At 45.3% G+C, this 12,704-nt stretch overlaps 1 protein-coding gene across 1 annotated transcript in view; it reads left to right on the plus strand.

Annotated features, from left to right (window-relative positions):
* The window catches only part of pros1 (protein S), a 48,484-nt gene that overhangs the window by 28,287 nt on the left and 7,493 nt on the right, over positions 1–12,704 (plus strand). The window contains exons 7-11 of the mRNA XM_071331002.1: positions 6,623–6,751; positions 7,178–7,418; positions 7,524–7,710; positions 9,134–9,298; positions 10,203–10,371. Coding sequence (XP_071187103.1) covers positions 6,623–6,751; positions 7,178–7,418; positions 7,524–7,710; positions 9,134–9,298; positions 10,203–10,371 — 891 coding nt within the window. The remainder of the gene's footprint in view (positions 1–6,622; positions 6,752–7,177; positions 7,419–7,523; positions 7,711–9,133; positions 9,299–10,202; positions 10,372–12,704) is intronic.

The raw sequence follows: 12,704 nt of genomic DNA on the forward strand, positions 1-12,704 counted from the left end.
TGTGTCTCCTCCTGTATCCCAGATAGTGTCTGCTGTACCCCAGTATCTGTGAGGAACCAGCTATATGTGTCTCCTCCTGTATCCCAGATAGTGTCTGCTGTACCCCAGTATCTGTGAGGAACCAGCTATATGTGTCTCCTCCTGTATCCCAGATAGTGTCTGCTGTACCCCAGTATCTCTGAGGAACCCGCTATATGTGTCTCCTCCTGTATCCCAGATAGTGTCTGCTGTACCCCAGTATCTGTGAGGAACCAGCTATATGTGTCTCCTCCTGTATCCCAGATAGTGTCTGCTGTACCCCAGTATCTGTGAGGAACCAGCTATATGTGTCTCCTCCTGTATCCCAGATAGTGTCTGCTGTACCCCAGTATCTGTGAGGAACCAGCTATATGTGTCTCCTCCTGTATCCCAGATAGTGTCTGCTGTACCCCAGTATCTGTGAGGAACCAGCTATATGTGTCTCCTCCTGTATCCCAGATAGTGTCTGCTGTACCCCAGTATCTGTGAGGAACCAGCTATATGTGTCTCCTCCTGTATCCCAGATAGTGTCTGCTGTACCCCAGTATCTGTGAGGAACCAGCTATATGTGTCTCCTCCTGTATCCCAGATAGTGTCTGCTGTACCCCAGTATCTGTGAGGAACCAGCTATATGTGTCTCCTCCTGTATCCCAGATAGTGTCTGCTGTACCCCAGTATCTGTGAGGAACCAGCTATATGTGTCTCCTCCTGTATCCCAGATAGTGTCTGCTGTACCCCAGTATCTGTGAGGAACCAGCTATATGTGTCTCCTCCTGTATCCCAGATAGTGTCTGCTGTACCCCAGTATCTCTGAGGAACCAGCTATATGTGTCCCCTCCTGTATCCCAGATAGTGTCTGCTGTACCCCAGTATCTGTGAGGAACCAGCTATATGTGTCTCCTCCTGTATCCCAGATAGTGTCTGCTGTACCCCAGTATCTGTGAGGAACCAGCTATATGTGTCTCCTCCTGTATCCCAGATAGTGTCTGCTGTACCCCAGTATCTGTGAGGAACCAGCTATATGTGTCTCCTCCTGTATCCCAGATAGTGTCTGCTGTACCCCAGTATCTGTGAGGAACCAGCTATATGTGTCTCCTCCTGTATCCCAGATAGTGTCTGCTGTACCCCAGTATCTGTGAGGAACCAGCTATATGTGTCTCCTCCTGTATCCCAGATAGTCTCTGCTGTACCCCAGTATCTGTGAGGAACCAGCTATATGTGTCTCCTCCTGTATCCCAGATAGTGTCTGCTGTACCCCAGTATCTGTGAGGAACCAGCTATATGTGTCCCCTCCTGTATCCCAGATAGTGTCTGCTGTACCCCAGTATCTGTGAGGAACCAGCTATATGTGTCTCCTCCTGTATCCCAGATAGTGTCTGCTGTACCCCAGTATCTGTGAGGAACCAGCTATATGTGTCTCCTCCTGTATCCCAGATAGTGTCTGCTGTACCCCAGTATCTCTGAGGAACCAGCTATATGTGTCTCCTCCTGTATCCCAGATAGTGTCTGCTGTACCCCAGTATCTCTGAGGAACCAGCTATATGTGTCTCCTCCTGTATCCCAGATAGTGTCTGCTGTACCCCAGTATCTGTGAGGAACCAGCTATATGTGTCTCCTCCTGTATCCCAGATAGTGTCTGCTGTACCCCAGTATCTGTGAGGAACCAGCTATATGTGTCTCCTCCTGTATCCCAGATAGTGTCTGCTGTACCCCAGTATCTGTGAGGAACCAGCTATATGTGTCTCCTCCTGTATCCCAGATAGTGTCTGCTGTACCCCAGTATCTCTGAGGAACCCGCTATATGTGTCTCCTCCTGTATCCCAGATAGTGTCTGCTGTACCCCAGTATCTGTGAGGAACCAGCTATATGTGTCTCCTCCTGTATCCCAGATAGTGTCTGCTGTACCCCAGTATCTGTGAGGAACCAGCTATATGTGTCTCCTCCTGTATCCCAGATAGTGTCTGCTGTACCCCAGTATCTGTGAGGAACCAGCTAAATGTGTCTCCTCCTGTATCCCAGATAGTGTCTGCTGTACCCCAGTATCTCTGAGGAACCCGCTATATGTGTCTCCTCCTGTATCCCAGATAGTGTCTGCTGTACCCCAGTATCTGTGAGGAACCAGCTAAATGTGTCTCCTCCTGTATCCCAGATAGTGTCTGCTGTACCCCAGTATCTGTGAGGAACCAGCTATATGTGTCTCCTCCTGTATCCCAGATAGTGTCTGCTGTACCCCAGTATCTGTGAGGAACCAGCAATATGTGTCTCCTCCTGTATCCCAGATAGTGTCTGCTGTACCCCAGTATCTGTGAGGAACCAGCTATATGTGTCTCCTCCTGTATCCCAGATAGTGTCTGCTGTACCCCAGTATCTGTGAGGAACCAGCTATATGTGTCCCCTCCTGTATCCCAGATAGTGTCTGCTGTACCCCAGTATCTGTGAGGAACCAGCTATATGTGTCTCCTCCTGTATCCCAGATAGTGTCTGCTGTACCCCAGTATCTCTGAGGAACCAGCTATATGTGTCTCCTCCTGTATCCCAGATAGTGTCTGCTATACCCCAGTATCTCTGAGGAACCAGCTACATGTGTCTCCTCCCCAGATAGTGTCTGCTGTACCCCAGTATCTGTGAGGAACCAGCTATATGTGTCCCCTCCTGTATCCCAGATAGTGTCTGCTGTACCCCAGTATCTGTGAGGAACCAGCTATATGTGTCTCCTCCTGTATCCCAGATAGTGTCTGCTATACCCCAGTATCTCTGAGGAACCAGCTACATGTGTCTCCTCCCCAGATAGTGTCTGCTGTACCCCAGTATCTGTGAGGAACCAGCTATATGTGTCCCCTCCTGTATCCCAGATAGTGTCTGCTGTACCCCAGTATCTGTGAGGAACCAGCTATATGTGTCCCCTCCTGTATCCCAGATAGTGTCTGCTGTACCCCAGTATCTGTGAGGAACCAGCTATATGTGTCTCCTCCTGTATCCCAGATAGTGTCTGCTGTACCCCAGTATCTGTGAGGAACCAGCTATATGTGTCCCCTCCTGTATCCCAGATAGTGTCTGCTGTACCCCAGTATCTGTGAGGAACCAGCTATATGTGTCCCCTCCTGTATCCCAGATAGTGTCTGCTGTACCCCAGTATCTGTGAGGAACCAGCTATATGTGTCTCCTCCTGTATCCCAGATAGTGTCTGCTGTACCCCAGTATCTCTGAGGAACCAGCTATATGTGTCTCCTCCTGTATCCCAGATAGTGTCTGCTGTACCCCAGTATCTCTGAGGAACCAGCTATATGTGTCTCCTCCTGTATCCCAGATAGTGTCTGCTATACCCCAGTATCTCTGAGGAACCAGCTACATGTGTCTCCTCCCCAGATAGTGTCTGCTGTACCCCAGTATCTGTGAGGAACCAGCTATATGTGTCCCCTCCTGTATCCCAGATAGTGTCTGCTGTACCCCAGTATCTGTGAGGAACCAGCTATATGTGTCTCCTCCTGTATCCCAGATAGTGTCTGCTATACCCCAGTATCTCTGAGGAACCAGCTACATGTGTCTCCTCCCCAGATAGTGTCTGCTGTACCCCAGTATCTGTGAGGAACCAGCTATATGTGTCCCCTCCTGTATCCCAGATAGTGTCTGCTGTACCCCAGTATCTGTGAGGAACCAGCTATATGTGTCTCCTCCTGTATCCCAGATAGTGTCTGCTGTACCCCAGTATCTGTGAGGAACCAGCTATATGTGTCTCCTCCTGTATCCCAGATAGTGTCTGCTGTACCCCAGTATCTGTGAGGAACCAGCTATATGTGTCTCCTCCTGTATCCCAGATAGTGTCTGCTGTACCCCAGTATCTGTGAGGAACCAGCTATATGTGTCTCCTCCTGTATCCCAGATAGTGTCTGCTGTACCCCAGTATCTGTGAGGAACCAGCTATATGTGTCTCCTCCTGTATCCCAGATAGTGTCTGCTGTACCCCAGTATCTGTGAGGAACCAGCTATATGTGTCTCCTCCTGTATCCCAGATAGTGTCTGCTGTACCCCAGTATCTGTGAGGAACCAGCTATATGTGTCTCCTCCTGTATCCCAGATAGTGTCTGCTGTACCCCAGTATCTGTGAGGAACCAGCTATATGTGTCCCCTCCTGTATCCCAGATAGTGTCTGCTGTACCCCAGTATCTGTGAGGAACCAGCTATATGTGTCTCCTCCTGTATCCCAGATAGTGTCTGCTGTACCCCAGTATCTGTGAGGAACCAGCTATATGTGTCTCCTCCTGTATCCCAGATAGTGTCTGCTGTACCCCAGTATCTGTGAGGAACCAGCTATATGTGTCCCCTCCTGTATCCCAGATAGTGTCTGCTGTACCCCAGTATCTGTGAGGAACCAGCTATATGTGTCTCCTCCTGTATCCCAGATAGTGTCTGCTGTACCCCAGTATCTGTGAGGAACCAGCTATATGTGTCTCCTCCTGTATCCCAGATAGTGTCTGCTGTACCCCAGTATCTCTGAGGAACCAGCTATATGTGTCTCCTCCTGTATCCCAGATAGTGTCTGCTGTACCCCAGTATCTCTGAGGAACCAGCTATATGTGTCTCCTCCTGTATCCCAGATAGTGTCTGCTGTACCCCAGTATCTGTGAGGAACCAGCTATATGTGTCTCCTCCTGTATCCCAGATAGTGTCTGCTGTACCCCAGTATCTGTGAGGAACCAGCTATATGTGTCTCCTCCTGTATCCCAGATAGTGTCTGCTGTACCCCAGTATCTGTGAGGAACCAGCTATATGTGTCTCCTCCTGTATCCCAGATAGTGTCTGCTGTACCCCAGTATCTCTGAGGAACCCGCTATATGTGTCTCCTCCTGTATCCCAGATAGTGTCTGCTGTACCCCAGTATCTGTGAGGAACCAGCTATATGTGTCTCCTCCTGTATCCCAGATAGTGTCTGCTGTACCCCAGTATCTGTGAGGAACCAGCTATATGTGTCTCCTCCTGTATCCCAGATAGTGTCTGCTGTACCCCAGTATCTGTGAGGAACCAGCTATATGTGTCTCCTCCTGTATCCCAGATAGTGTCTGCTGTACCCCAGTATCTGTGAGGAACCAGCTAAATGTGTCTCCTCCTGTATCCCAGATAGTGTCTGCTGTACCCCAGTATCTCTGAGGAACCCGCTATATGTGTCTCCTCCTGTATCCCAGATAGTGTCTGCTGTACCCCAGTATCTGTGAGGAACCAGCTATATGTGTCTCCTCCTGTATCCCAGATAGTGTCTGCTGTACCCCAGTATCTCTGAGGAACCAGCTATATGTGTCTCCTCCTGTATCCCAGATAGTGTCTGCTGTACCCCAGTATCTCTGAGGAACCAGCTATATGTGTCTCCTCCTGTATCCCAGATAGTGTCTGCTGTACCCCAGTATCTGTGAGGAACCAGCTATATGTGTCTCCTCCTGTATCCCAGATAGTGTCTGCTGTACCCCAGTATCTGTGAGGAACCAGCTATATGTGTCTCCTCCTGTATCCCAGATAGTGTCTGCTGTACCCCAGTATCTGTGAGGAACCAGCTATATGTGTCTCCTCCTGTATCCCAGATAGTGTCTGCTGTACCCCAGTATCTCTGAGGAACCCGCTATATGTGTCTCCTCCTGTATCCCAGATAGTGTCTGCTGTACCCCAGTATCTGTGAGGAACCAGCTATATGTGTCTCCTCCTGTATCCCAGATAGTGTCTGCTGTACCCCAGTATCTGTGAGGAACCAGCTATATGTGTCTCCTCCTGTATCCCAGATAGTGTCTGCTGTACCCCAGTATCTGTGAGGAACCAGCTATATGTGTCTCCTCCTGTATCCCAGATAGTGTCTGCTGTACCCCAGTATCTGTGAGGAACCAGCTATATGTGTCTCCTCCTGTATCCCAGATAGTGTCTGCTGTACCCCAGTATCTGTGAGGAACCAGCTAAATGTGTCTCCTCCTGTATCCCAGATAGTGTCTGCTGTACCCCAGTATCTCTGAGGAACCCGCTATATGTGTCTCCTCCTGTATCCCAGATAGTGTCTGCTGTACCCCAGTATCTGTGAGGAACCAGCTAAATGTGTCTCCTCCTGTATCCCAGATAGTGTCTGCTGTACCCCAGTATCTGTGAGGAACCAGCTATATGTGTCTCCTCCTGTATCCCAGATAGTGTCTGCTGTACCCCAGTATCTGTGAGGAACCAGCAATATGTGTCTCCTCCTGTATCCCAGATAGTGTCTGCTGTACCCCAGTATCTGTGAGGAACCAGCTATATGTGTCTCCTCCTGTATCCCAGATAGTGTCTGCTGTACCCCAGTATCTGTGAGGAACCAGCTATATGTGTCTCCTCCTGTATCCCAGATAGTGTCTGCTGTACCCCAGTATCTGTGAGGAACCAGCTATATGTGTCCCCTCCTGTATCCCAGATAGTGTCTGCTGTACCCCAGTATCTGTGAGGAACCAGCTATATGTGTCCCCTCCTGTATCCCAGATAGTGTCTGCTGTACCCCAGTATCTGTGAGGAACCAGCTATATGTGTCTCCTCCTGTATCCCAGATAGTGTCTGCTGTACCCCAGTATCTGTGAGGAACCAGCTATATGTGTCTCCTCCCCAGATATCAACGAGTGTCTTCTGTACCCCAGTATCTGTGAGGAACCAGCGATATGTGTCAACAACCCTGGCATGTATGAGTGCCAGTGTCCCCCGGGCTTCAATTACAACTTCAGCTTGCGTTCCTGTTTGGGTGAGGTGCCCCTCCACTGCACCCACACTGACCACATGACAAAGACACCAATCACAGACAGGAACATTCGTATTTTATTTAACCTTTATTTAACTAGTCAGTTTAAGAACAAATTCTTATTTACAATGACGGCCCTAGGAACAGTGGGTTAACTGCTTTGTTCAGGGGGAAGAACGACAGATTTTTACCTTGTCAGCTCGGGGATTCGATCTAGTAACCTTTCGGTTACTAGTCCAACGCTCTAACCAGTAGACTACCTGCCGCCCCTAAATATACAGTCTGTCAAATTGAAAAAAATGTCCGAGACAATTATATTCAAGGACCTAATGGAACGTTTGATATCAACTGATCTTAACCCTGACCCTGTACCTCCTTAATGACCTCTACCCTCTACCCTGTCCGTCTGACGCTCGTGGTTGTCCCCAGACGTCGACGAGTGCGAGGTGGGCGTGTGTGAGGGCGTGTGTGTGAACACGTTGGGTAGCTACTCCTGCCTCTGCGACGGCCGCCGGGGCCTGCGGCTGGCAGAGGACCAGCGTTCCTGTGAGGTGATACCGGTGTGTGTTCAGCTGTATGACTACAAACACTCTGAGATGCTGTACCTGGGAGAACAATTCACCGGAGGGCCTGTCATATACCTCCGCTTCAGACTACCGGAGAACACGAAGTAAGGGGGTTTAAACACACCGAGACAGACACACACCACCTGCTGTGGAAGTCCTGTTCACTACACAGCTGTACCCTAAATCGTCCCGGGTCGTGTTGTCTCCAGGTTCGCTGCAGAGTTTGACTTCCGTACGTTTGATCCAGAAGGGGTGGTTCTGTACGCAGAGTCTTCCCAGGACTCGTGGTTCATGCTGGGGCTGAGGGGAGGACGGATCGAGGTCCAGTTCAAGAACCAGTACTCCCTAAAGGTCACCAGCGGGGGCAAGGCCATCAACGACGGACAGTGGCATGTGGTAAGACTGACCCACTGGAATTGTGATACAGTGAATTATAAGAGTGTGCAAAGCTGACCTAAGACAGGGAATTTTTTACGAGGATTAAATGTCAGGAATTGTGAAAAACTGGTTATATTAGTCACATGTCCATTTCACCGGTGAAATGTTGTTGTTGTTGTGAAATGTTGTTATTGTGTAATATTGTTGTTGTTGTGAAATGGTGTTGTTGTTATGTAATGTTGTTGTTATGTAATGTTGTTGTTGTGTATTGTTGTTGTTATGTGATGTTTTTTTAAATGTTGTTATGTAATGTTGTTGTTGTTGTGTAATGTTGTTGTTGTTGTGTAATGTTGTTGTTGTTGTGTAATGTTGTTGTTGTGTAATGTTGGTGTTGTTGTGTTGTGTAATGTTGGTGTTGTTGTTGTGTAATGTTGTTGTGTAATGTTGTTGTTGTTGTGTAATGTTGTTGTGTAATGTTGTTGTGTAATGTTGCTGTTGTTGTTGTTATTGTTGTTATGTAATGTTGTTGTTATGTAATGTTGTTGTTATGTAATGTTGTTGTTGTTATGTAATGTTGTTGTTGTTGTGTAATGTTGTTGTTATGTAATGTTGTTGTTGTTGTTGTGTAATGTTGTTGTTGTTATGTAATGTTGTTGTTGTTATGTAATGTTGTTGTTGTTATGTAATGTTGTTGCTGTGTAATGTTGTTGTTGTTGTGTAATGTTGTTGTTATGTAATGTTGTTGTTGTTATGTAATGTTGTTGTTGTTATGTAATGTTGTTGTTGTGTAATGTTGTTGTTGTTATGTAATGTTGTTGCTGTGTAATGTTGTTGTTATGTAATGTTGTTGTTGTTATGTAATGTTGTTGTTGTGTAATGTTGTTGTTGTTATGTAATGTTGTTGTTGTGTAATGTTGTTGTTATGTAATGTTGTTGTTGTTATGTAATGTTGTTGTTGTTGTGTAATGTTGTTGTTATGTGTTGTTGTTGTTGTTGTGTAATGTTGTTGTTGTTATGTAATGTTGTTGTTGTTATGTAATGTTGTTGCTGTGTAATGTTGTTGTTGTTGTGTAATGTTGTTGTTATGTAATGTTGTTGTTGTTATGTAATGTTGTTGTTGTTATGTAATGTTGTTGTTGTGTAATGTTGTTGTTGTTATGTAATGTTGTTGCTGTGTAATGTTGTTGTTATGTAATGTTGTTGTTGTTATGTAATGTTGTTGTTGTGTAATGTTGTTGTTGTTATGTAATGTTGTTGTTGTGTAATGTTGTTGTTGTTATGTAATGTTGTTGCTGTGTAATGTTGTTGTTATGTAATGTTGTTGTTGTTGCTGTGTAATGTTGTTGTTGTTGCTGTGTAATGTTGTTGTTATGTAATGTTGTTGTTGTTGTGTAATGTTGTTGTTGTGTAATGTTGTTGTTGTTGTGTAATGTTGTTGTAGATCTCAGTAGATGAACTCGAGTCCAGTATCAGTGTTAAGATCAGTAAGGAAGCTGTGATGAGCATCAACAGCCCTGAGAGTCTCTTCACGTCAGTTAACGGGAAACTGGAGACCACGGTGTACATCGCAGGGCTGCCCAACCGCACCGGCAGCGTCATCAAACCGGTAAACAGCCCGCTGCCGCAACACCACAACCACAGAACAACCATAGAACAACCACAGAACAACCATAGAACAACCACAGAACAACCACAGAACAACCATAGAACAACCATAGAACAACAACAGAACAACCATAGAACAACCATAGAACAACAACAGAACAACCACAGAACAACCATAGAACAACCATAGAACAACCACAGAACAACCATAGAACAACCATAGAACAACCACAGTACAACCATAGAACAACCACAGAACAACCACAGAACAACCATAGAACAACCATAGAACAACCAGAGAACAACCACAGAACAACCACAGTACAACCATAGAACAACCACAGAACAACCACAGAACAACCATAGAACAACCACAGTACAACCACAGAACAACCACAGAACAACCACAGAACAACCATAGAACAACCATAGAACAACCACAGAACAACCACAGAACAACCATAGAACAACCACAGAACAACCATAGAACAACCATAGAACAACCACAGAACAACCACAGAACAACCATAGAACAACCACAGAACAACCACAGAACAACCACAGAACAACCACAGAACAACCACAGAACAACCATAGAACAACCACAGAACAACCACAGAACAACCATAGAACAACCACAGAACAACCACAGAACAACCACAGAACAACCACAGTACAACCATAGAACAACCACAGAACAACCATAGAACAACCACAGAACAACCATAGAACAACCACAGAACAACCACAGAACAACCATAGAACAAACATTCAACCAACAACCACACAAATAATTAACAGATTTACACTTGACAATCGCAGAACGACCATAAAATAACAATTCCGTAACGGCAGAACGACCATCACACAACCACCTGATAACATTGATGTGACCCCCTGTATAGATCAACCCTCGTCTGGACGGGTGCATCCGGGGCTGGAACCTGATGAACCAGGGGCCGTCTGGGGTGAAAGAGGTCATTCAGGAGAAGGAGAGTAAACACTGTTTCCTGCACGTAGAGAGGGGAACCTACTTCACTGGGGCAGGACTGGCTCACTTCAACGTAGACTACAGTGAGTAGTGTACACTAGACTGGCTCACTTCAACGTAGAGAGAGGAACCTACTTCACTGGGGCAGGACTGGCTCACTTCAACGTAGACTACAGTGAGTAGTGTACACTAGACTGGCTCACTTCAACGTAGAGAGAGGAACCTACTTCACTGGGGCAGGACTGGCTCACTTCAACGTAGACTACAGTGAGTAGTGGACACTAGACTGGCTCACTTCAACGTAGACTACGGTGAGTAGTGTACACTAGACTGGCTCACTTCAACGTAGACTACAGTGAGTAGTGTACACTAGACTGGCTCACTTCAACGTAGAGAGAGGAACCTACTTCACTGGGGCAGGACTGGCTCACTTCAACGTAGACTACAGTGAGTAGTGTACACTAGACTGGCTCACTTCAACGTAGACTACAGTGAGTAGTGTACACTAGACTGGCTCACTTCAACGTAGACTACAGTGAGTAGTGTACACTAGACTGGCTCACTTCAACGTAGACTACAGTGAGTAGTGTACACTAGACTGGCTCACTTCAATATAGACTACAGTGAGTAGTGTACACTAGACTGGCTCACTTCAACGTAGACCCACAGTGAGTAGTGTACACTAGACTGGCTCACTTCAACGTAGACTACGGTGAGTAGTGTACACTAGACTGGCTCACTTCAACGTAGACTACAGTGAGTCGTGTACACTAGACTGGCTCACTTCAACGGAGACTACGGTGAGTAGTGTACACTAGACTGGCTCACTTCAACGTAGACTACAGTGAGTAGTGTACACTAGACTGGCTCACTTCAACGTAGACTACGGTGAGTAGTGTACACTAGACTGGCTCACTTCAACGTAGACTACAGTGAGTAGTGTACACTAGACTTGGCTCACTTCAACGTAGACTACAGTGAGTAGTGTACACTAAACTGGCTCACTTCAACGTAGACTACAGTGAGTAGTGTACACTAGACTGGCTCACTTCAACGTAGACTACAGTGAGTAGTGTACACTAGACTGGCACACTTCAACGTAGACTACAGTGAGTAGTGTACACTAGACTGGCTCACTTCAACGTAGACTACAGTGAGTAGTGTACACTAGACTGGCTCACTTCAACGTAGACTACAGTGAGTAGTGTACACTAGACTGGCTCACTTCAACGTAGACTACAGTGAGTAGTGTACACTAGACTGGCTCACTTCAACATAGACTACAGTGAGTAGTGTACACTAGACTGGCTCACTTCAACGTAGACTACAGTGAGTAGTGTACACTAGACTGGCTCACTTCAACGTAGACTCCAGTGAGTAGTGTACACTAGACTGGCTCACTTCAACGTAGACTACAGTGAGTAGTGTACACTAGACTGGCTCACTTCAACGTAGACTACAGTGAGTAGTGTACACTAGACTGGCTCACTTCAACGTAGACTACAGTGAGTAGTGTACACTAGACTGGCTCACTTCAACAGTGGACTATATATTCTACTACTATAGTGGACTATATATATTCTACTACAGTGGACTATATATATATTCTACTACTATAGTGGACTATATATATTCTACTACTATATATATTCCACTACTATAGTGGACTATATATATTCTACTACAACAGTGGACTATATATATTCTACTACTACAGTGGACTATATATATATTCTACTATAGTGGACTATATATATTCTACTACAACAGTGGACTATATATATTCTACTACTACAGTGGACTATATATATATTCTACTATAGTGGACAATATATATTCCACTACTATAGTGGACTATATATATTCCACTACAACAGTGGACTATATATATTCTACTACTACTATAGTGGACTATATATATTCTACTACTACTATAGTGGACTATATATATTCTACTATAGTGGACTATATATATTCCACTACTATAGTAGACTATATATATTCTACTACAACAGTGGACTATATATATTCTACTACTACTATAGTGGACTATATATATTCTACTACAACAGTGGACTATATATATTCCTACTACTATAGTGGACTATATATATTCTACTATAATAGTGGACTATATATATTCTACTATAATAGTGGACTATATATATTCTACTACTATAGTGGACTATATATATTCTACTACTATAGTGGACTATATATATTCTACTATAATAGTGGACTATATATATTCTACTACTATAGTGGACTATATATATTCTACTACAATAGTGGACTATATATATTCTACTACTATAGTGGACTATATATATTCTACTATAGTGGACTATATATATTCTACTACAGTGGACTATATATATTCTACTACAACAGTGGACTATATATATTCTACTACAAC

The sequence above is a fragment of the Salvelinus alpinus genome, chromosome 10, assembly GCF_045679555.1.
Source record: "Salvelinus alpinus chromosome 10, SLU_Salpinus.1, whole genome shotgun sequence".
Lineage (NCBI taxonomy): Eukaryota > Metazoa > Chordata > Actinopteri > Salmoniformes > Salmonidae > Salvelinus > Salvelinus alpinus.